The sequence below is a fragment of the Carcharodon carcharias genome, chromosome 22, assembly GCF_017639515.1.
Source record: "Carcharodon carcharias isolate sCarCar2 chromosome 22, sCarCar2.pri, whole genome shotgun sequence".
NCBI classification, from domain to species: domain Eukaryota; kingdom Metazoa; phylum Chordata; class Chondrichthyes; order Lamniformes; family Lamnidae; genus Carcharodon; species Carcharodon carcharias.
The window spans coordinates 7,362,938-7,387,483 of NC_054488.1; the positions used below are offsets into that span (position 1 = coordinate 7,362,938).

The 24,546-nt window shown below is 38.9% G+C and overlaps 1 protein-coding gene across 2 annotated transcripts in view; it reads right to left on the reverse strand.

Annotated features, from left to right (window-relative positions):
- LOC121293603 (protoheme IX farnesyltransferase, mitochondrial) overlaps positions 1-24,546 on the reverse strand; it is a 130,528-nt gene that overhangs the window by 70,236 nt on the left and 35,746 nt on the right. For both annotated transcript variants that reach the window (XR_005946568.1, XM_041216695.1), the window contains exon 4: positions 20,818-20,942. Coding sequence is in view for 1 of the 2 variants with exons in the window: in XM_041216695.1 (XP_041072629.1) it covers positions 20,818-20,942 (125 nt within the window). In the remaining variant the exon portion in view is untranslated. The remainder of the gene's footprint in view (positions 1-20,817; positions 20,943-24,546) is intronic.

A 24,546-nucleotide genomic window follows, 5' to 3' on the forward strand; every position in this document is an offset into this window, starting at 1 on the left:
ATCAGGTCCTGGTGACTTGTCTGCTATTAGTTTGTCAAATACTTTGTTCCTTGTGATAAAGACTGTTACAAGATCTTTCCTTCCATTAGCTCCTTGTTTATCTGATATCTTTGGGGTGGTTTATAGTGTCCTTCACCATGAAGATCTATGCCAAATATTGGTTTAAATTATCTGCCATTTCCCTTTATCAATTCTCCAGTCACATCCTCCAAGGGTCCCACACTCACTTAAGCCACTTTCTTTTCATATACCTGTAGAAGCTCTTGCTATTTGTTGTTATATTTCTTGCCAATTAACTTTCATGATCAATTTTCTCCCTCTTTATTAACTTTTTAGTCATCTGCTGCTGATTCCTAAAAAATTCTCAACCCTCTAGCCTACCACTCGTTTTCACCGGTGTGTGTGCCTTAGTTTTTGGTTGGATGCTCTCCTTGACCACCTTTGTTAACCATGGGTGGTTCATCCTTCTCATCGAGTCCTTCTTTTTGACCGGGATAAATTTTGCTGAGTTTTATGAAATATCTGCTTAAACGTCTGTCACTGCTCATCCACTGACCTTCCCCTTAGTCTATTTTCCCAGCCCACTTTCGACAACTCTTTCTTCATACCTCTGAGGACACTGGCCTGAGACCCGAGTTGCTTGCTCTCAAACTGAATTTGAATTGTTGCTGTTGACAACAGCGAAAACAAACCAAACATCTGCTCGAAAGCAGAATTTAATCTGAAAGAAACGAATGTGGAAAAGATGTGATAAATTGTTTCACAATAATATTAAATGACACGGTCATGGAAAATGTCAAGTTTTTTTTAAATGGCAAGAATGGAGCTTGGGAATGCTGTGTTTTAGGACTGCGACGCTCTTGCTAAAGCTGATGAACAGCTTAATTGCAATAATTTGATCTGCTCTACTTCAAAAGTGTTATATATGACACTTCATCTTGAGATGCCTCTCTATGTGGTGAAATTGAGTGAACACAGACAAGACCACAGATCCAGCAGTAATATGTGGAACAAAGTCTATTTTTGTTTATTTGTTGGTGTTCCCAGAAGGTTGACTATAATGGATCTCCACCTGTTTGTCCTGTGCTGTCCTTAAACATTCTGCAAAAGTCAACAACATCCAGTTCGTTATATCCACCATCCATTTTGTCCTCTGCCTCCCTCTGTTTTCTGTTGATCTTCCCTTTCAATATCTGTCTCTGTCTACCTTTTGCTCAATGATGTGACCGATGTATTGTATCTTCCTCTCTTTGATATTATGCACTAAATTCCTCTTTTCTCCAGCCATTTCCAGCACTTCCACATTAGTCTTTGTAGGGTATGCAGAACATTCTCCTAAACGTACCAATCTTGAATGCACTGAGCTTATCAATAGTCTCTATGTTTGTTGTCCTTGTCTCCGAGGCATGTAACATAGATGACAAAATGTATCACCTCAGCATTCTTACCCTAGGATTTAGATTCAGTTTCTTTGATATTAACATGTCCTTTATTCTGACAAAGCTGGTCTTTGGTTATCTCAATTCTCAATTGGATCTCTCAATCACATCTCCCAGCGTCTGTGATAATCTGCCCAAGGGTAAGTGCACCTTTTCACTTGCTCCGGGACTTATCCAATAATTTCAATTTTCACTTCTGGGGTTAGGTCTCTACTTATCACCATTGTCTTGGTCCTCACATTCATTCTTAATCCATGTTGCTCACTCCCTTTCACTTTATTTACAATTCCTTTAGTGCCTCTTCTGACTCTGGAATCAGTACAGTGTCATCCGCATATCTCAAGTTGTTGAAGTTCAACCATCAGTGTTGCAATCTAATAGACCTTCTATGTTTCTGAAGATAGCTTCAGTGTACAGGTTGAACAGTTTTGGGTACACAACATATTCCTGACGCACTCCTCTTTTGACTGGGAAGCTGTCTGACAGGTCGTTACCAAGTCTCACCACTGCACAGTGTATAATAATTGGTGAGTAATCTTAAGCAGGATTAGTTTAGGAATAACGATAATAGAACCAACCATCAGCACATTCCACTTGCCAACATTTCATATCATCCTTAGGGCTGTACATTTTCTGCTTTATTTTTGATCAAATTTCAAAGTTTTTGCACACTCTGAAAAATACATTTTATGGGTTATGTAACTTTTTAAAGAAACAGAACAAAACTTTTCCGATAAAAAAACACTTTCTATTCTTGGCTTCTAGACTGAAGACAGGGCCGAGGCTTGGACTTCAACACCTTTTTCCCCTTTAGCGCCACTAGCAGAAGGCTCTGTGCTTTAATTCAATTCAATTTCACTTTAATGTCCATACAGAAATTAATTTCACATACCTTGCTTGTTTATTAAAAAATACATATAAATGAACAATAACAATAAAAAGAAAGCTACCCTATCACAGAGGTCAAACTTTAATTAAAATGTATTAAAAAGTTGTTACAATGCATTAAAATAATCAGTCGGTGAATCCCATCATGGAAACTTTGTTTTAGTAGCTTGAGAATCTCAAAATCAGGAGTGCACAAGTCAGTCAGAATTACATACTCAATTTGACTACGGGGAAAACTTCATTCTTAACCAAAATCCAAACAGATCCTGGAGGATAATAACCAAGTCCAAAATATCTTGTTCGCGACGCCTGAGAAGAGTTGCAGCGACTCGGTATGAGATTAATCTAGCCAAGACAGGAGAGGAAAACAAATACCATAAGCTCTCAAATAAAAAAGGCTAATACCAAGCTAAATGCCCTGTCTCACTCATTCATTCCCCTGCTCAGATTCTGGCTGAAAAGCACTTTGATTTGGATGTTGATGAATTCTACAAGGTATTTCCTGTTTAAAAGATTCCACATAAAACGTGCAAAAGGGACATTAATCAGCTTCCAGGCAGAATAAAGCTGATATTAGGGCATCAGAATTCATAGTTTCCACAAACATCTCCTGAAGCTTTTGTAAATTAAGTAATAACTTATGTATTCACAAATCTTGTGCCATTCTCCTTTCTCACACTATTAAAAGATAGCAGTTATTATATCTGGAAGAAAGGGACTAGGTTAGAACTAGACATTATAAATGTACTGTCCTCCTCCCTTCCAAAATCTTTTCAACATCATTCCATGATTGGCTGCTGTGTCTTCAGTTGTCTAGGCCCCACACTGCGTAATTCATTCCCTGAACTTCACCACTTTAAAATCCATCCAATTGACCATGTTTTTGGTCACTCTACCAAAAGTCACCCATGGCACAGTTCTTAGATTTCTCTGATTCTGCATTTGTGAAAAACCTTTAGACCTTTTCCTACATCAAATAAATCATAAAGATGAAAGCTGTTGTTGGTGGAAACATGTAATTGCATTTCGCCATGTCAGAGCTTATCAGCACTGACACAATGATTGACGTGGGTGGAGAAGAGAAGATGCCTAGATTATTCCAGTGAACATTAAGGTTGTGATGACCTGAGATCAGTTACCTGTATATTTTAGTGCCTGAATTCTCTAAGTGAGTTCTTTAAAACAGCAGTCACTGCACTTGTTTTGTTGCATGAGTTTGCCAAATGCAAGGGCAAAAATAGTTCACAAAAAATGTTCTTCGCCATAATTTGAAGCAGTTAAAACATAACGATTCACCACAAGCTCAATCTGTATTTTTTTTCCCAAATAGTTGAGTGCTGACATCAAATCGAGAGGAGAGATATGGAACAGCTACTAGAACATGAGAGAGATCGTTGCAACTGCAGAAGTAGAACACGGTTAGTAATCAAAGGTACTTTAATAACCCTCTCCCTGCGATTGTGTGTAATTCCAGCTATTGTCTCAGCCGGCATCGTCGCTAAGGCAGTAATGCCTTATAATCTATTGTTTGCATTATTATTAAAATGGCACTTCTAAAATGGCACAGGGATTAAAATAATGAAGCAATGTTAAAGTGAATCTTAAAAATACATAGATTGCTATCATTGATTTTTGCAGGGTTACTGCAGAAATTTGAGCCAAAAATAAATGTGTATTTAGAGCTCAAGTACTTTAGAAATAAGTGACTTGTAAATCTTGGTTCTGCTTTTATGAGTCCCCCAACTGTAAAAAAGGACACTCAAGAACTTTGATAAAGGCGACAGTTATTTTTTATTGTAAAGTGGGAAACAAACAGTCATCCCTGTTCACAGTAAAGACAGTGGAGCAATCTCAATACTGTTGCACACATATTTAATTGCCTAGAACAGAAAACTCTGGGATTATATAATGCATTCTAATTATGAACATCACAGAGAATTCATAGGTAATGCATGCAGTATGCATGAATCTGGGCAATACACATGTTAGGTATAAGCAGTTTATTTGACTAACAGTACTGTTGCCAGTTTGAGAACTATTTGTTACTATGACCAGCTGCTGGAAAATAATTCTGGAATAAGTTTTTGAGGTGGTGGTTCAGCGCAAGATTCTGTTCTAATACTATAAAAATCATTAGTTGATATGTCTTCTGCTAAGCATGTTATGGGATTGAAATCTATGCCAGGATCTCTTTTACATGAACACAATTTTGTTCAGAAAGCTAAAGTTTCAACTGTTGGGCAGCGACATCATACAAAGTATGTTGATGTAAAATGGTTTTGGCTTTGCATGAATGAAAATTGTTTCATGTAGTTCAGACACCAGTAACCTGAGACACATTTGGTAAGAGGCCACCACAAGAGATTCTCGCACAATTTAAGTATAACTGCATTCCAGTGTGAAGCAAAGCTTAAAGTGACTGCTGGGGAGCTTCTTAAAAGTTCATTTTAATCTTTCTAGTGTTGGTTGAGAGTGGACAGGATAGATTGCCCTTGCTAATATTTAAGTAACGTTTTTGTACCAATAAGTGGAATTCTGCAGAAGCACTCAGATTTTCCTGGACAGAGAATGCTATAGAATCACCAACACAACTTGCGTCTGCTGGGATTACCTCATTTGAGGCAGGTGCTGTTTTTAAACTGGTACCTATAGATAAATCTTGCAGATCTTTCCACCCTCCCGAATACCTTTGTTGTGTCAGCATTGATCAGGAGACTGTATTTCTAGTTAAAAGCAAAATACTGAGGATGCTGGAAATCTGAAATAAAAACAGAAAATGCTGGAAAAACTCAGCAGGTCTGGCAGCATCTGCAGAGGGAGAAACAGAGTTAACGTTTCGAGTCCGTATGACCCCTCTTCAGATCTCTGAAGAAGGGTCATACAGACTCGAAATGTTAACTCTGTTTCTCTCTCCACAGGTGCTGTCAGACCTGCTGAGTTTTTCTGGCATTTTCTGTACTCCTGGTTAACTTCATCAAGATGACCGCCAACTCCTGTAGCTCTAAATAATGTCATCAGCATACTGAAGATTCGAAACTTGTCGCCTGCCAATCAGTATCCCACCTTTGTATCCATCAAGCGCCTCTCTCATAGCCATTTCTGCTAGGATGTTGAATAAATATGGTGAGAGGACATACCCCTGTCTAACATCCTTTCAGGCTCTGAACCATTCTGAGATGGTGCTAGCAACTCTGATCTTAGCTAGCTTGTTGCTTGCAATAAAGCTTGGCTAGCAGGTCGATTAAATACGGTGGATATCCCATGTCTAACATTGTCAACCAGAGTTTCTCGTGTGATACCGAATCGAATGCCATTTCAAAATCAATGATGTATAGTGGATGATGTTCTTGGACTTTGCGCAATATGATTCTAAGATCAGTGACTTGATCTCCAGTTCCTCTTCCATATCAAAATCCAGCTTGCTCATCAGCAATCTCATTGTCTTTTTCCGGATCCATTCTGAGATGATCCGGAGCAAGATTTTTTTTTTTTTAAGTAACTGTTCTATAATTTGTGCATTGTTTCAGGTCACCGTTCTTTAGAAGAGGCATAAAAGTAGAATCAGTCCAATCCTCCAGACAATCACCAGTCTCCCACAGTGCTACCAATATTCTATAGATCCTGTCCACTCCCAATTCTCCTCCTATCTTAAGTAATTCTGCCAGTGCCTGTGGCCTTATTGCTGGCCACCTGATGAATGGCTTGCTGAGCCCCACCTCGAAGTGGAGGAGGCTCATGTTCATCTTGGTCTTTAAATTCTGACTCTCTGCCATCCTTGTAAAGGTACACACACAGCACCTCGATTACAACTGAAATTTGTCCTCTGAAAGCCCTTGTGTGGCTGGTGGCAATGTCCGGCTGTGAAAGCTGGACCATCAAGAAGAGTGACGAGGTTCGAATAAGAACATTTGACATGAAGGGACTCAGACAGATGTCACGTGCTTCATGGCTGGCAAAGCAGGCAAATGAATGGCTGCTTGAGAAAGCCAGTGTTAAGAGGAACTTGTCTGAGGCACTGACCTGAAAGAAGCTCACATATTTTGGACACGTGATTCGAACAGGAGGGGAGTGTTTGGAAAAGAGGTGATGAACCGTAGGCATCTGGAAAACGTGCACAAGGAAGTCCCAAGCTGGCATGGATGGATAATAACAGAACATGGACTGGCCTGTCTATGGGACAGGCAGTGGGGGCAGCGTAGAAATCAGTGGAGCAAGATTGTTCATAGAGCAGCCAACCCTTGGAAAGAGGACGGGTGAAAGACTACAGACAGACCTATAGGTAGCAATGTCATGACGTACTGATTTAGGGAGTTAGTTTAATCTTGAGTGTCTGGGATAAAACTTACCCTCAGCTTATACCATCCAAACAGATAAACCAGTCATTTACATCATTCATGTTTATGAGGCCTTGAAGTGTGCAAATTGGTTGCTGCACTACATCAATGACTACATTTTGAAAGCGCTTCATTGGCTGTATCCTGAGGACGCAACAGGTGCTGTAGAAATGCCTGCACATTATCTGAATCTTGAGATCATTCTGTATCCCTCGATCTGTTAACATTATTTATTTGATATATTTGTTTTCTGTTTGCCGTTTGGGGATGTTTATAGCAGTGACATCAGACCTGAAAATACTTGAATTATATGGCTGGGTTTGTGGATACTTAACCCGGTTGACTGTAAGTGCATACTACAGGAAAGCGCAGCATCTTATAAATATTGTGTTTTATTTTCTTCTTGGGATACAATAAGCAAGGAAAAAAATACAGAAAGATCCACATAACTTCGACTTTAAACATAACAAGTTAAGTAATAAGAGCTGAAAAGAGAATCATTGGTTGAACTGAATAATTTTCTGCTGCCTTTTTATTAGCAAGGGTCACCACAATGAGGCGCAAAACATTTCAGCATGTTCAATTTCTATTTATTTGAAAACATATTAACTGATTAATGATCAAATCATGTTTAAATGTAATTTAACTGAAAAATGCTGAAATTCGTGAACTGATGATGGAATAATGCTAGACTGAATGCTTTTGTGCTCCTCTAAACTGCAGCTTATCCCTTATACAGTGCATTTAACTTATTCATGAAAAACCGCATGTTAAAGGAGAACATGCTAAAAGAGAATCACTTTCCCATAAGAAACCATGTAATAAGGGTGCATTACATTCCAGATCTGTAATTTTTAGATTAAAAACATATTTTATGTATTAATTTAATGTATTTGACTTTTACGTAATAATAATACGCATGATAGTGACTGGGTCAGTCAGCGCATCAACTCCAAAGAGCTCAGGAGAAGCTAAATTACAGAATTTGCATTCTAATGTCAGAATGTATAGCATACACCTACTTGTATTTTGACAAGAATAGTATCATGACAGGGAAAGAGAATCTGCCTTGTTCTAAAGTAGAATTTATTTTCTCATGCAGGCAAGGACAGCGCAGGTTGAACTCAATAAGAGGGAAACTGTGCAATTTCTCATATAATAGTACAGGTTCTTATGCTTAATTTATACAGGGCATTGGTGAGGGCACATCTCAAATACTACCTGCAGTTTTGGTCTCCTTATTTAAGGAAAGATGTAAATGCAGTGGAGGTAGTTCAGAAGAGGTTTACTCGATTGATACCTGGGGTGAATGGGTTGTCCTTTGAGGAAAGGTTGGAGAGACTGGGCTTGTTTCCTCTGGAAGTTGGAAGAATGACGAGTGACTTGATTGAAGTCTATAAGATCCTGAATGGTCCCAACAAGGTGGACTTGGAAAGGATGTTTCCTCTTGCAGGCGAGTTCAGAACTAGGGGGGCAGAAATGAGGAGAATTTTTTTCTCTGAGGGTTGTGCGACTTTGGAACACTGCCTCAGGAGGCAATCGAGGTGGGGTCACTGAATATTTTTAAGGCGAAGGTGGATAGATTCTTGTTAGGCGAGGGGATCAAAGGTTATTGGGGTGAGATAGGGATGTGAAATTTGAAACACAAACAGATCAGCCATGATCTTATTGAAAGAGGGAGCAGGCCTGGGGGAGACAAATGGCCTACTTCTGTTCCTATTTCATATGTTCTGGACCAACACTGTCAGGCTGGTAAATTTATTGGCCAAATTTGTTCATTCAGTTTAATTCATGCACAGCTTGGCTAAACCCTTTTGCATAGCAAAGAATACATGAAGGTTTGGGGGTGTGGGTGGGAAAGGGGGAGTAGACTGCACTGCCTGTGAAATGGAAGTGCACCTCCTTTTATAGCTTGGAATCTACACACCATCAACAATGCTGCACCCAGTTACTGAGTCCTTACTGCCTTCATGGGTCGGGTACCACAAGATAACTAAGAAGCAGTGTGCACACTGAATATTGGCACGGTTTTGAACAGATGCGCAATCATGAGTGACCAAAGTGCTTCTTGATAAATGTGCCATATCTGCACCAAATACAAAATTGAATTTGGGTGGGCATTACTATCTGAGAAAGTTCTTACTTTAAACCCGCTGAGAAACGAAACATGTCATTAGAATGTAAACAGGGAATAGCTATTACAGTAAAATAGGTCCATCAAAGTTTTATAGAGTCCTTACACAAAGGTGGCATGAGACAAAAGCGCAGATGGTTGAACCTCCACTTGGACATAGATTAGCTCATTATGAGTAGGACTGAACAAACAAGAATGTAAACTACACTTTAAAACACTGCAAAACATCAGCCCAAATACAAAACTAGGTAAGCCCACAACTTGAAAGTTCCATGGACTTTAAATCCCAGAGCACTCAAAAATGCCAAGAATACACTTTCTAAATGGTCTTCTTTTAATCAGTACATCCCTTGCTAATGTTTATAGAGTAGGTAAAAGCAATTATTGTGGCATAATCAAAGGCTTCAGATTGTTGCCAACTGTCATTGTCACAAATAAATAACTTTTTTTTTTACCATTTAACTTTTGGCCAAATAAACAAATGACCTCGAACCTGGATCCTTACTGATGTGAAGCCAACAGCTGAAGCCAAGACACTAAACATGGTTAATACTAGAACACAGCTCGTGCCAATCAACACAATAAGTGCTATTTATTCTTTTATAAAAAGTGTACTGTTGCACGACTAACAAGCCAGACTTCCTTTTCTAATATAAAACACATATATCACCTTGTATTACTCTATAACAAACTAGACATCATTTCCACTATAAATATCTGACACCAACACCTGGTGCTTCAGTTTCTGGTACTGGAGTCCATTATCTGACTACATTTAGCTAATAATCCCATATAAATGCAACAATTAAAATACTTAAAATTGTCCTTCCACAATGAGCTCCTGCTAAGCTATGTTGTTCAGCTGAAGTGCTCTTTTAAATTTAATGCCAGCTACTTCTACAAGCCTTGATATTTGACTCAATAGTAAGATTTACTCAAGCACAAAAGGAGGCAAAGGTTTTTCATTAGACCACATCAGCCTAGGACATTCCATATCCTTAAAAAAAAAGAAAGCCTTTTGAAACATACTGCACTTATGTATTGTTGCTAAAATAATTAGTGCTGCTTAGCCTCCACTCTCAAAGATGCCAGTGATATTGGTGGTTAATAAGCACTCTCCGTTCTTGCAGCACAGCATGAACGTAGCCACTAGGTGACCATATTCAACAGTGAAGGATTAAACTACCTGATGGATTTGAACAATGCAATGACCATTTCTGACCTTGATTTTCCATTTTCCAATGCAAACCTTTTGCCTCTGATCATTTTTATGATTTGCTCCCCCTGCCCCCACAGCCCAAAGTCTAGAAGCTTACAATAGCTATCTGCATGAATGGTTTCAAGTCATATTTATTTGTAGAGCAAAACCTAAGAGACAGCACTTCTCACATTGCTATTAAACTAGAGGCAGGATTTGCCCTTTAAAGTTGAGCCCAACATGAGGGTCAAATGGGGGTCAAAACCCACACTGTGGGGGAAACAACCACCTGGTAGCGATATTCCCCGAACTGGCCAATTAGGAAGGCCTAAAAGTCTGTCTGGAGCATTGGCCCACCCAGTGCTCTGCCACCCAGAGGCAGCAATCAGGCAGCTGGTTTAGTCCCCAGTGTCTTAATAGGCCTTAAACTAGTTCAATTGGTTACCTGACAAATGCAGGTGGGTAACCTTGCCAACCCCCATACCATATCCAGGAAAATGACTCGGGGGCGGGGTGGTACTGTCAAACTGGCATGCCGGCCAGCCTCCTTGCAGGCTAAAAATCCTGCCCTGGGTCTTCAGAAATGTACACAGGTACGTTTCACTTAATGTACATTTCCAAAAATACATACCGCATTTTCTGGAGTGGAAGCTCAGAAATAAATCTCTCATGAAAACCTTTTAATATGTATAGGGTTCCCTCTGCTCTATTTCAAGGACACTCCGCGCTAATTGTTATTCAATTGTATTTAATTAGATGTAGGTGATGGGCATTAATTGAGTTTTCACTTGAGCACATGTAAAGGGGTACTTACTGATACTGGCAGGGGGAAGGGTGGTTCAGTTAGGAGTTTCATACTTGTAATGTTTCAATTTGTAAAAAAAGAACTGAAAAAAGATTGGTTCCAGCATTATCCTTCACCAACAGGGTTTCTGGAATAGAACACTCCATAATGTCTGACAACAAGATCCACTGATTACAAATCAATGGCCGGTTACCAGGATTAAACGTTTTATAAATTAAACAAAAAAAACAATGATGCTGTAGTGTATGTCAAAAATGCAAATGAGCAATTTTTCTTTTAAGCCGTTGCTTGAAAATAGTACTAGTACTTGCAAGGTATTCATTTGCTTTTATCTTTTTACAAGCTGCTTTTCAAGTTCAGAATTCAGGAGGTACAGGTCACAAGTTGGCTCCCTTACCCTGACAGCAGACTTGTGGACCTGTCTTTCATCGTTATATGTGTCTGGTGCTGGGATGAGAGGTTAAAATAAATGTTGGGAGCTGGCTTGTTGACACCAGTCTCCTGAAATCCAGATGTTCAAAACCTGTCTGAATCAAAAATATAGCAGCACCAATATAAAAGAGCTTTAAAAAAAACTTCTTTTTATACAGCACCTTAACACATAGAAACATCACAAGGCGCTTCACTGGCATGTGGGAGATAACGATCTAAGTGATGAAAAGTTTCATCAAAAGTTTGGTATTAAGGAGAGTTTTCAAGACAAATTGGAGAAGCAGAGAATTTCAGAGAAGCATTTTCAGATATTAAAACCAAGTAATATTGCTGCCCTGATTATTCAATAAACAACGATCTTTGTTACTCTGCACGGCAATGAGAAAGAACTTGCAATAACGGCTCTCATAACCTCTGGATGTCCCAAAGCACTTTATAGACAATGAAGTTCCTTTTGAAGGATAGTCATTGCGCTGTAAAGTAGTACAACAGTATGATTTTAAAATAGGGTACCGATAGTGATATCAATTTTTCAAAGGTAATTTAAGGGAGCATAAGAAAGAAAGTCAAGAGAAATCAAAACGTAATATTAGCACGTTAAAAATAGTTCTATTTAACAGTAATATTCTACTGAAGGAGATAGTTCATAGCCGTTGAAAGACAGATTTTCCAATACATTGATAGGTCAAAAAGAAAAATCTACAGTTTGCAGTAATAACTTAGAGAGTCCAGGATACACTGTATTAATAGGTAACTGAATGGTTGCATGATGGAATAGCTGATGCAGTGCATAAGTGACCAGAAATGCAAACTTAGAAACACAGGAAACAGGAACATGTCTGTTGTCTCCTCGTTATTTTAAGACCCTCCCATTTTACAAGTTCATATGTAGACATTCCAGAACATGTGGGAAGTTCCTGGTAGATGCCAATAAGATATTAAGTGCAGTGGCTAAAAACTTTTAATCTAAATGTCAGAAACATGTGCAGCAGCAACTTGGGTTAAGAGACAGTTTGTGCTGTATAATTTTTCTTGCTCATTTAGTGCCTCTTACAATCATTGTTCTTCTTTCAACATTGTGGAAAGAGTTGGTTAGAAAATTATCCTTGTTATTATGGGATAGGCAAACAAGTTGTCTGGGACCAGTCATACCAGTCTCCTCCTCCCCCAGTTTTCCCCACCCCAATAAAGGCAACATTAATATATAAAAATAAAAACATAGCAATCAATCTCTCAGCCCTGCCAACTCCAGATAAAATGCAGCATTTTTTTTACTTGCTCTTGATGGTGGGTAGTGACTGAAAGAAAGATATTAACTCCAAAAATGTAGCGCTCCCTCAGTGCTGCACTTATGTCTAAAGACAGGCTTGATCACAGGATTGAATGTGTGGTTCAAAGAATGGTGTGGGAGAAATAGGTTTTGATTCATGGGGCACCTGCACCAGTACTAGGGAAAGAGGGAGCTGTACCACTGAGTCGGCCTTCATGCTGGGACTAGTTACTAGCGAGTCATTTAACTAGGGCTATCGAGTGGGTTTAAACTAAACAGTAAGGGCAAGACTCAGGTGAGGTGAGATTTGGAAAATTAAAGAGGAAAAGCCTAAAATGCAGTGTGGCACTTCAGACAATGATTAAGTTGTGACAGGAAGAGGCAGCATGTACAAACATAAGAGTGCACCAGCAAATTAGGTCAGAGTGGGGAAAATTGATAAAAAGACGGAATTGAAGGCTTTTAAGTTCTGCACTCAGCATTTGCAACAAGATGGATGAATTGATTGCATAAATAGAAATAATTGAGTATGACATGCTAGCCACTACAGAGACCTGATTGTAAAGTGACCACAGTTGGGACCTGAATATTAAAGTGTATTTGACATTTTGGAGTGACAGGAAGAAAAGGAGGTGAGGTAGCTCTGTTAATCAAGGATGAGATCAGTACGGTAGTGAGAAATTATCTTGATTTGGATGATCAAAATAAATCAACAAATGGGGGCTTGTAAGAAAGGTCCTGCAATAATCATAGACATATAAGTTGGGCGAATTGTATTGGCAAAGGTAGCCTGGAGGATGAGATCATAGAATGCATTTGGGAGAGTTTCTGATAACAATTCTTTCTAGAATCAACCAGGGGACAACTATTTTAGACCTGGTAATAAGACAGGATTAATAAATATCCTCATGGTAATATCTTCTAAGGTAAGAGTGATAATAACAATGTAGAGTTGGCCATTCAGTTTGAGTGTGAGAAATTTGGGTCTGACACAAGAGTCTTGAACTTAAATAAGGGCAATTAACAAGGGTATGAAGACCGAGTTGGCTAAAGTAGACTGGGAAAATAGGTTAAAAGATAACAAGATGGAGAAGCAATGGCAGGCATTTAAGGAGATATTTCATAACTCTCAACAAAGATATATTCCACTGAGAGAGAAAAGCTCAACAAGAAGGATGTCCCATCCATGGATAACTAAGGAAGTTAAGGATGGCATGATAATTATAAATTTATTAAACTCACATTCCTGTTGTTAATGAAAACAAAGCCAGCTAAAGTATCTAATGAGCAAGAAAAATAAAAACATACCGTAAAAGCTTCTACAAGCATATAAAAAGGAAAGGGTAGTGAATGTGAACATTGGTCTGTGAGAGAGAACACTGAGGAATTAATAGTGGGACACAGGAAAATGGAAGAGACTTTGAACAAACATTTTATATCTGTCTTCACAGCAGAAGATACAAAAGGCATCCCAAGAATAGTAGGAAGGCAAAAGGAGAAAGGAACCTAAAACTATGATCACTAGGGGAAAAGTACTAGAAAGCTAATGGGGCCAAATCCCCAGAAGCTGATATCCTGCATTGTACTTCTTAAAGAAAGTGACTACAGATATAGCAGATGCATTCGTTGCAATATTCCAAAATTCATTAGTTTCTAGAAAGGTCCCAGCTGATAGGAAAGCTGCAAATGGAACACTTCTGTTCAAGAAAGGATGAGGCAGAAAACAGGAAACTATAGGCCAGTTCATCCAACATCTGTTATTGGAAAAATGCTAGAATCTATTAAGGAGGTAGAAGCAGGACATTTAGAAAATCATAATAAAATCAGGCACAGTCAACAGTTTTGTGAAAGCAAAATCATGTTTGGCAAATTTATTAAGAGTTCAGGATGTAACAAGCAGGATGGATGAAGGGGGCCCAGTAGATAGTTAACATGGATTTCCAAAGGCATTTGATAAAGTGCCACATAAAAGGTTACTGCATAAGTTAACAGCTCTTGGTGTTGGAGGTGATCCAATAGCATAGGTAGAGGAGTAGCTAACAGGAAACAGAATCATTTTTAGGTTGGCAAACCATAACGAGTGGAATGCCACAGGGATCAGTGTTGGGGCTTCAGTTATTGACAATCTACACGAATGACTTGGATGAAGGGACAGACTGTACCATGGTCAGATTTGCTGATGATACAAAGATAGGTAGGAAAACAATTTGTGAGAAGGATACAGATTCTGCAAAGGGATATAGATAGGTTGGGCAAAACTTTGACAGATGGGAGTATAATGTGGGAAAATGTAAGGTCGTCCATTTTGGCATGAAGATTAGAAAGGCAGAATATTATTTAAATGGAGAGACAACGCAGAACGCAGCAGTGCAGAGGGATCTGGATTGTACAGGAGACACAAAATGTTGGCACGCATGTACAACAAGTAATGAGGAGTGCAAATGGAATGTTGGCCTTTACTGCAAAGGGGATTGAGTATAAAAGTAGAGAGGGCTTGCCGCAACTATGCAGGGCACTGGTGAGGCTTCACCTGGAGTAGTGTGCAGAGTTTTGATCACCTTACTTAAGAAGGGATATACTTTCATTGGAAGCAGTTCAGAGAAGGCTCACTGGACTGATTCCTGGGATGAAAGGGTTTGTCTTATGAGGAAAGGTTGAGCCGGGTGGGCCTATACTCATTTGTGTTTAGTAGAATAAGAGATGATCTTTTGAAACATAAGAGATTCTGAGCTGGATTGACAGGGCAAATGCTGAGAGGATGTTTCCTCTTGTGGCAAATCTAGAACTAGGGGGCACAGTTTAAAAAATAAATGGTTTTCTCGTTTAAGATGGAGATGAGGAAGAATTTCTTTTCTCAGAGGGTCACTAGTCTTTGGAATTCTCTCCCAAAGAGAGCAGTGGAGGCTGGGATGTTGAATATATTCAAGGCTGAGTTGAACAGATTTTTGATTGACAAAGGATTCAAGGACTATGGCAGGCTGCCAAGAAAGTGCAGTTAAGACCACAATCAGACCAGCCATACAGAGTGGCAGAGCAGGCTCGACGGGCTGAATGGCCCACTCCTGCTCCTATTTCTTGTGGTCATATTTGACCCCATGATCTTGATTCAGAAATGAGAAGCTGTCATTGAGCCATGGTGGAAATGAAATGGGAAGAATGAATGTTGTGGCACTAACAAGCGACAATACATCCATTTTAAAAGCTAAGAACAATTTAAACAGTATGAGGCTAAATTTAAAGAAAATAACAGGGTTTCAGAGTGCTGCTGGATTAGTCCATGAAAGCTAGCTTGACAAGTCAAAGACAACAATTGTACTTTTAAGTATAACTCACAGACAAACCTGAAAAAGATGGCTTAAATGATAGTCTTTCCTTCGTTCTATTCCTTAACAACTTTTCTCATTTTGATCACTCTGGAATGCTTTTATTCGCAGTGTGATGATTATTCGTGAACCAAGACCTTGGCAAGAGATCCATCACTTTTACATACAGCTGCTCAGATCAATCGCACACGCATCCATGTAATCTTAAAATTATGATTCAGCCAGAGAACCAGTCACTAATGCAAAGTACTTGTATCAATTCAAACTCACCTGTCTTACTTAAAAAAAAATCCATGGCTATATTAAGCAATATTTATTATGAGGCTCAAACTTTGATCTTGTGCTATTCATACACTAATTCCAACTAAGTAAAAATTATAGGTGATGTGCTTGCAGCAATTGTGCTAAATTGGGTCATTGAGGGACTATCTTATTATTTATACATTCAATCTGAAGTAAACTGTCTGCTGTGGCTCTGTCAAATAAACTTAGTGAATTCTTGGAATTTAGCCAATTGAATTGAGAAAAAAATATACACGCTCCCCCGCCATCTTTTTACTCATGACAGTTTTTTCTGTAAAATCAGAGGGGAAAAAAAAATTTGTTTCTACTCATAAAGGTGGCAATTTTACTTATTGCTTTGAGTAACACCAACAGGATAACCAACCCATAAATTTAATCAAATGGATTGACCAGCATTATAGACAAAAAAAATTAAGGAGTTCATGATTGTTAGTTGAGCAGTGGAATTAAACAGTGGTCTAAAATTCTGTGATTTATCATATACTTTTAATCCTTGTTTTACAATAACTTATAGTTCTATACGATAAATCGTCGTGTATAAGATGACCCAATTTTTCTGGCCCCAAGAATCATGTTTTTGCATATACTCGGCATATAAGTCGACTCCCCCTTTTCAGCCACGACATGTTATACTCACATTAGTAGTCAGCCTTGATTTATCACCCCACAAATGCATGTTTTACTTACCTTGTAACTAGGTGAAAGAGATCAAGCAGGCAGTACGAAGAAGCTTGGGAGTTTAAGACATGCCCACTCTTTGCATCAGATACTGATGACATTTCAAAATGGCGACCATCCACAACCATGCCTGCAGTTCACTTTTATACTTACCACATAAGTCATTTTTGGAGGGATTTTGAGGCTTCGCTGGTCAACTTAAATGCTCTAACCCTCATGCCTCTATTGTAGATAAAACGTCTGAAGGTGCTTCACAGAAGCATAATAAAGCAAGATTTGACATTAAGCCACGTAAGGCGACATAAGGGCAGATGGCTAAAGCTTGGTCTAAGAGATAGGTTTTAAGAAGCTTCTTAAAGGAGAGAAGAGGTCGAGAAGCTTATGGAGGGGATTCCAGAGCTTAGGACCTAGGGAGCTGAAGGCATGGCCATCAATGGCAGAGCAATTAAAATCAGGGATGCTCAACAGTCCAGAATTAAATGAGTGGAGATATCTCGGACGGTTGTGAGACTGGCAGAGATTACGGAAATACAGAAGGGCAAAACCATGCAGAGATTTGAAAATAAAGATGAGGGTTTTAAAATTGAGGAATGACTTAACCAGCAGCCAATATAGGTTAGTGAACACAGGGGTGATGGGTGAGCAGAACTTGAATGTGTGTTATGATAGACAGCAAGGCTTTAGATAATGTTAAGATCACGGAGGGTAGATTGTGGAAAGCAAGCCACAAATGCATTGGAATAGTCAAGTCTAGAGGTAACAAAGGCATGGATGAGGCCTTCAGCAACAGATGATCTGAGGCAGGGTAGTCGAGCGGAGGTGGTAATAGACAGTTATAATGATGATACAGATGTGTGGCCAGCATTTCATCTCGGGGTGAAATGTGACTCCAAGGTTGCAAATGGTCTGGTTCAATTACAGATGGTTGCCAGGGACAGGGATGGCGTCAGTAGCAAGGGAACAGTTTCCAGCAGAAACCAAAGACGATAGCTTTGATCTTCCCAATGCTTAATTGGAGAAAGCTTCTGCTTATTCAGTATTGTATGTTGGAGAAGCAGTCTGATAATTTAGCAACAATTGATAGTATTAACTTTTACTAGGTTTGCAATAAAGTTAACTCTGATTTAAGTGGTTTACTGGCCTTCACAAGTTTATTCCCTGGTTTGAAGTGTTCCGTGATTTATCAAAAAGCTTCATCTATTACTAACTAAAGACATGCACTGTACCAACTCAAATTGTAAATGGCAGCAATATCTTCATATGTGGTTCTAAAACAACATCATGAAACCACCAAGGAATATTTTGACATGTTGCTATCACAATTACTTCATCAACCAAGAGATGAAAGGAAACATCACTGCTCAAGGCAACCTGCCTCACTAAAACCAAGCAGACATCACAGAGGCCGATCAGGTATTTATACGCCACTGCTTTGGAATGTTGCTCTCTAAGCACATGTGCAGATTGAGTAAAGTCTGTCAAAACGACTCCTCATGCCTTGAAAAACATAAATCTATATTTGTAGCTTTGCAGTCCTGCTGGTGACCATTGTTTCTCCAACAGCTGAAAAAATAACACTGAACAAGTCAACTGCATATCTGCCAGAGTAGCTCCTACAGCAAGGGAAATAAAGGGATGCTACCATTCATGAAAAAAAACAGTTGTACCTTTCTTCACATGCAACACATTTATGGCAAGAAGGTGTAACACACCCAGTTGCAGGTTTTGACCCAAAGCATAAGTACTAAAATGGAAATGTTTATGAAGCCTACAAAAGTAACCCCCATTTACGCTGCAGAACATTACATTCAGTTAAATGCAGTTCATTCAACTTCTATATTGGTCTAGAACTGGCACACCCATGAAATGTTTTCAGGTTTCAAATAATTTATAGAATTTTAATTCTTACTAAAGCTGTCATATGGTGAATTCTACTGTAAACAGGAAATCTTTAACTTGTCACCTAGCATCTGGGAAAGCAAAAATGCAGACCGCTACACACGGTACTGATGCAAGGTGACTCCCGCAAAACAAATAGTTACATGAGCAAATAAGTGGCAAACTTAATGGTCCCAGATATTTAGCGGGGAGTCTGGCAGACCTTCCCTTCTAGCTGTAAAGAGAGGGAGATAAAAACACAGCGACAGTCTCAGGCGGTCCACCAGGTCCTTTTTAAAAGGAGGAAATTTAATGGCTATTACAAAGACTAAAAAGTTAGAAATGCTGAAGGATAGTTAGAACTCATCTTGTTGAGTCAATTAAATTGACACACTAATGCGCAGAAGTAAGATATTTTTGTATTTTTACATAATAAGTATCAGAGATTGAATTAAGTGTGTTTGATTAGAACTACTGCTCTATGTAATCACCTGTGAAACAAAGCAATTTACTGACTTGTATTAAGCCTGGTGTCACCAAGTTTGCACAGAGAGATTAAAGAAGTGTACAGGCTCAGGGCATGAATATGTTCAGTTCACGTCACAAAGTGGTACAATTGTCACTTCCCAAGTTACTCTTATGCAAGTAAATACAGGACAATGTGAGTCAGCCCTTACTGTAGCCACTGCCACTGAATCCAAGTTATCCATAGCAAATCCAAAACTTGTAACAGAAAGCTGGATTCGGTTAGCATTATTATGCCATCATTCAAGTCCCACTCTAGGACCTGAGCAAAAAATCTAGGTTGGCTTCATTACAATCATGAGGGAGTGCTGCATGTCATCTTTCAAATGAATTGTTTTACAGAGGTCCCATCCAGCCATTTAGTTGGACGCAAAACATTTCATGGTATTATTCAAAGTTGATCAGAGAATTTGATGTTTTCATCTAGATATTTGATCGCTCAAGGAATCAAGGGATATGGGGAGCAGGTGGGAAAGTGGAGTTAAGGCAGAAGGTCAGCCATGGTAGTATAATGGAGCAGGTTCGAGGGGCCATATGATCTACTCCTCATCGTAATTCTTATGTTCTTAGGTATTTGGTACTAAACTAACTAGCTATTTATCTAATAAAAACAAAAAACTGCAGATGCTGGAAATCCAAAACAAAAACAGAATTACCTGGAAAAACTCAGCAGGTCTGGCAGCATCGGCGGAGAAGAAAAGAGTTGACGTTTCGAGTCCTCATGACCCTTCGACTGAACTCAGTTCTGTCGAAGGGTCATGAGGACTCGAAATGTCAACTCTTTTCTTCTCCGCCGATGCTGCCAGACCTGCTGAGTTTTTCCAGGTAATTCTGTTTTTGTTTTAGCTATTTATCTTACTTGCTCTTGGTAGGGCTTTGCAGGGCGTAAACTGTCTCTCGCATAGGGCTATGGAGCAGTGACTGACTTCAAAAGTACCTCATCAGTGCTGAAACATCTTAGAACATAGAAAGAACATAAAAGATGTTATATAAACACAAGTTCTTCTTTCATGCCAATGTTCTTCTTAAACATTGATTATCTGCGAATTGAAAACATATATTACAATATGTATTGATATAATTTGGCCCCATTGCTCAAGGCTACAAGCCTTCAGCAGACAGAAAGGTACCAGTTATGAACAAAGATAAACCACTGCTTCAAAGTGCATGAATTGTTATACTGTGAAATTCATAAACGTGAGCAGATTCCTAATGAGTGAGCAGCATCCCAGGCACAATCTGTTCTCTATTTAAAATGATCTGGTGTATAATGTCTGTTAATCAACTTAAAAATAAAAATTAAACCCTTGTAGTTGATTACACAATTTGATATACGTATACATTTATTTATTTAACTTCTGGCAGAATTTCAAAGCTTTTTATAATTGTTTTCTTTGCTACTTTCATATCAACAGCATGGTTATAAGATTATCTTTATTCCAACTGATGAAGCAATGAAGATTTTACTTTGCTAGTGGAGATTGCCCATTTGCAAGTGTTTTTACCAGGCGCTAGTAAAATGTTTTCTACTCAGGAAAGGTGGTGAAACTCACATCCTGTGCAAATGTGCTCAGCCTTTGGCCTGGTTTGTGTTAAAATGAATAACTCACCTGGTTAATGGAGTTGGCAGCGCAGGAAGCAAGGCCTGTTCCAATAGTGGCAAGGAGGAAACAGCTCAGGTCAAAGGGTACAGGTGCCATTGCAAACCCAGCAGATGCAGTTGTTGCAACTAAAGCTGAAAGAAACAAGAAACAGGAAGAAAGGAAATCATTTATAATTCCAAAAATGCCATTATGGAGAGCTTTTCTGGTCATAATTTAAGAAGTTTCTGCCTTTGAGAATGGTTGGGAAAAACAAATCAAACATCCTTTATGCCACTTTTAGTGGCTATATCACTTTAATGTGACTCATACATCTTGTGCCTTATAGAGGTGCCAAGTGTGAGGAGGATTGGGTTTTCAGTCACTGTACTGAGACTTTCCTTTTAAAAAGATGTCAGGACTAGACAGGCTACGGTCTGGATGATTTAATGCTGATCTATTCTCTTGAAATTTTATGTCAATGTATTCACAAAATCAATAAATTAATAGATCCTCGCTGTACATTAACCTGTACAAAGTCTAAAATGTGTTGTGTAAAAGTTTATTATTGTAATTGTTGATAATTACCACAATACTACCACAGCTCCCTGGCCCCCAGGCCCCCAAAATAAAATTGCAGTAGTGATGACAATAAGGCCAGGAAACAATCCAAGACATCCGTGCCAGACTAAAAAAAATACATTTCAAATATTAAAGCTCATTTGAGGCAGCTAAATAGGCTCCCAAGAGAATGTACCACTTTTATGGAATTCAGAGATGGTTATAAATTCAAAGAGTATTGTCACAAGTAAGATAATTAAAATCAGGCTGAGAGAGATCTGCTTGAATTAAATCCAGTGATTAAGATTGAGGGAGCCTGATTGAATCTTTACTTCTATCTGTATTTGTTTTGTAGTCAGCTATTCAAGGTGCCCTCATACTCAACAATTCAAAGTAATTTCCCTGGTCAATAGGACTGGTGCAAAGGCAATGCCTGGGTGCTAGGTTTCTATCTTCCACGGTACAGCTTACCTCATTTAAATCAAAGCTTCTTCCTTTCAAGCATGAAACAGGTGAAAAATGTTGTAGAACAAAGGATCCGAGTAATTTTAAGGCAAAAGTAGTTCTGGGAAGAGGGGAGGCAGAGAACAGTCAACACTGCAGAAAAACAAAACTAAACACCTCATTGGCCAAATTCATTGATCAAGTTCCCATCAAATTTTCCTTTGCATTGATCAGTCTTTCAGCTTAGTATATCAGGTGAGGGAGTTCGCTATTGAATGATAGCGTGGGCCACTGATCTCGCTGGAGACATCCAATGCTAATTACCTGGCTCAGAAGTGGCATTTATTTAATTTGGTTTGAATGACCTATGCACTGTTTTTTTCATATATTAGGGATTTTCTGTGCCAGATCTCATAAGGCTGGCATTCTGTCTTATATATACAGTTTGTGTTCCGTCAAAGCCACAAAATCTGACTGATGTTAAGTATCCACAGGCTGGGATCAGCCAGATTCTAAGTTCAGATTTAACCAGTTGATCTCTCATGATATTGCTTAGTGGGAGTTAGAAAATGCATAGTTTTACAATATGGATCTGTCAGGTTCCAATAGCAATCAATCCCAGCAAGTAAGAAACCTTCACAACAGTGTCATGCCCCTTCTTTGGAAGACCTCCATCCTTGCACTCAAAATGTTTTCACCTCATTTCAAAAAGAATCTTGTCATACTTTTGTTTTCCATGCCTTCCAAGATGTACCTGCTCATTGTTTGCCTCTTCATTCCAAAAGGTCTCTCTCCCTCTTTGCCCCAAAAAAGGGAAATTCAGTAAGTTTGCAAGACAAAGGCAAAAGAAAACTCTCTGTATTTAAGTTAGGGCCAGCTTGCCAAGAATGACTCTGTTTTAGGTAAACGCTTGTTCCAGCACATTCCCTCATCATTCTTTTTAGCTTATCTGTCAGCTGTCCATTTTGTGCCAGCTGAATCAGCACAAACTGCTCAAGATACAGAATTAGCTCAGTACCTGAAATAACATCTGTGGTTATATTACCTAGGCTGTATCTGTTACATCTGGTTACAAACTGAGATCCATGATGCGTCTTTTATGAATTACTTCCTCTGAATATTATTTTTCATTGATTATACAGTAGCAGCAATGCACAGAATGCTTTGAATAGTTTCTGGTTAGAACATATTTGACCAAAACAACAACCTATGTTGTATCGAGCTGGTACAATGTTCAAATACTTAATCTGTTTTGCCAATAAATGGGGGTACTTGTGTAAACATAAGTCCAAGTCAACTCAGGACTTTCCACTCCTCTGAAATTCATCCCACAGTCATCTCCCACTTTGCAATATACACACAATTTTCTCAACCCTGCTAGTTTCTACAAGTGGTTCATGTAACATCAAAGTGAGTGACTGCATTTATGAATAAACAAAACAATACATCAAAAATGTTGCTGAGACGAAATTATAGATTACAGAAAATGGAAAATCACAGGTTAAATTATTTTCATATTCTGATATACAAGGGTGTAGCTCTGGGAAGCATTTTCAGGCTTTACAAAACTGACATTTATTGCTTCCAGCAATGTTAAACATGTTGGTCTCAATTATATGCAAAGTGAGGCTAACAGCACGTGTGTTAAAACAGGGTAGACCAGGCAGCATGTTCTGGCATCCATACATGTGCAACTACCATGCAAATATCAAAGCTGCCGTTGGAGATACCCTGCTCCTCCAGAAGGTGGGCTGTAGGAGGCCTCACCAGTAGACTTGGCATCGAAATGAATGTAATGGCATGAATTTACTGTGCTTACCCACTAGTAATAGCTGAAAAGGTTAGCGCTGGTGAATTCAGGAGTGAGTGAGTTTTCAACAGCACAAGTAATAATTACTGAACAGCTTCTCTGGCCCTGAAAAATTTATTTTACATATATAGAGTCTCAATCTCCCAGAAGAAAACTTGTATTGGGAGATTTAATTTTTTTTTACTCATTCTGCCTCTCTCCCTAAATCCCATCTGTGTTTCACAGCCTTTATTTTGCTTTCTGTACATCATTCAAACCTAACTTATATTTCCTGCTTTATACTTTCATGGTTCAGACGCTATGAATGTCAGTAAAGATTTTTCAACTTGATTGGTTTAAGAGACATGTTGTTTCATTCTCTGTTCACAGAAGCCCAGTTGAGAGGACTGTGCAGGATCAGATGCCAGATTAGAGTAAATCTCCACTCTGTGGCCCAAGAAAATTTTAGAGGCAGCTGTCAGTGAGGTGAATGGTGAGTGGCGCTACTTCACACAGAACCCAGAACATTAAAGGTTTAGCCTGTTTCATTCATTTTTTCCTGATATCTTTTAGTGTTCCTTCAGACCCCAGTGTTATGCAATACTGTGCATGAGGGCTAAGTCTGCTTCTGCCACCTTACAAACAAGGCAGTAGAAATTGTGGAAGAACTGAGAGCCATTACTTGCCTTGCAAATTATCCCCTCTCAGTCTGACAAAGTACCTTCCCCAAAAGTCCCTTTGTGAAATTACAAGGACTAAACCGAATTTACCATGGTAGCTGGTGGAATTTAAATTCAATTAATAAAATCTGGAATTTAAAGCTAGTATCAGTATTGGTGACCAAGAAACTATCATAAATTGCCGTAAAAACCCATCTGGTTCACTAATGTTCTTTAGGGAAGGAAATCTGCCACCTTTACCTGATCTGGCCTACATGTGACTGCAGGACCACAGCAATGCAGCTG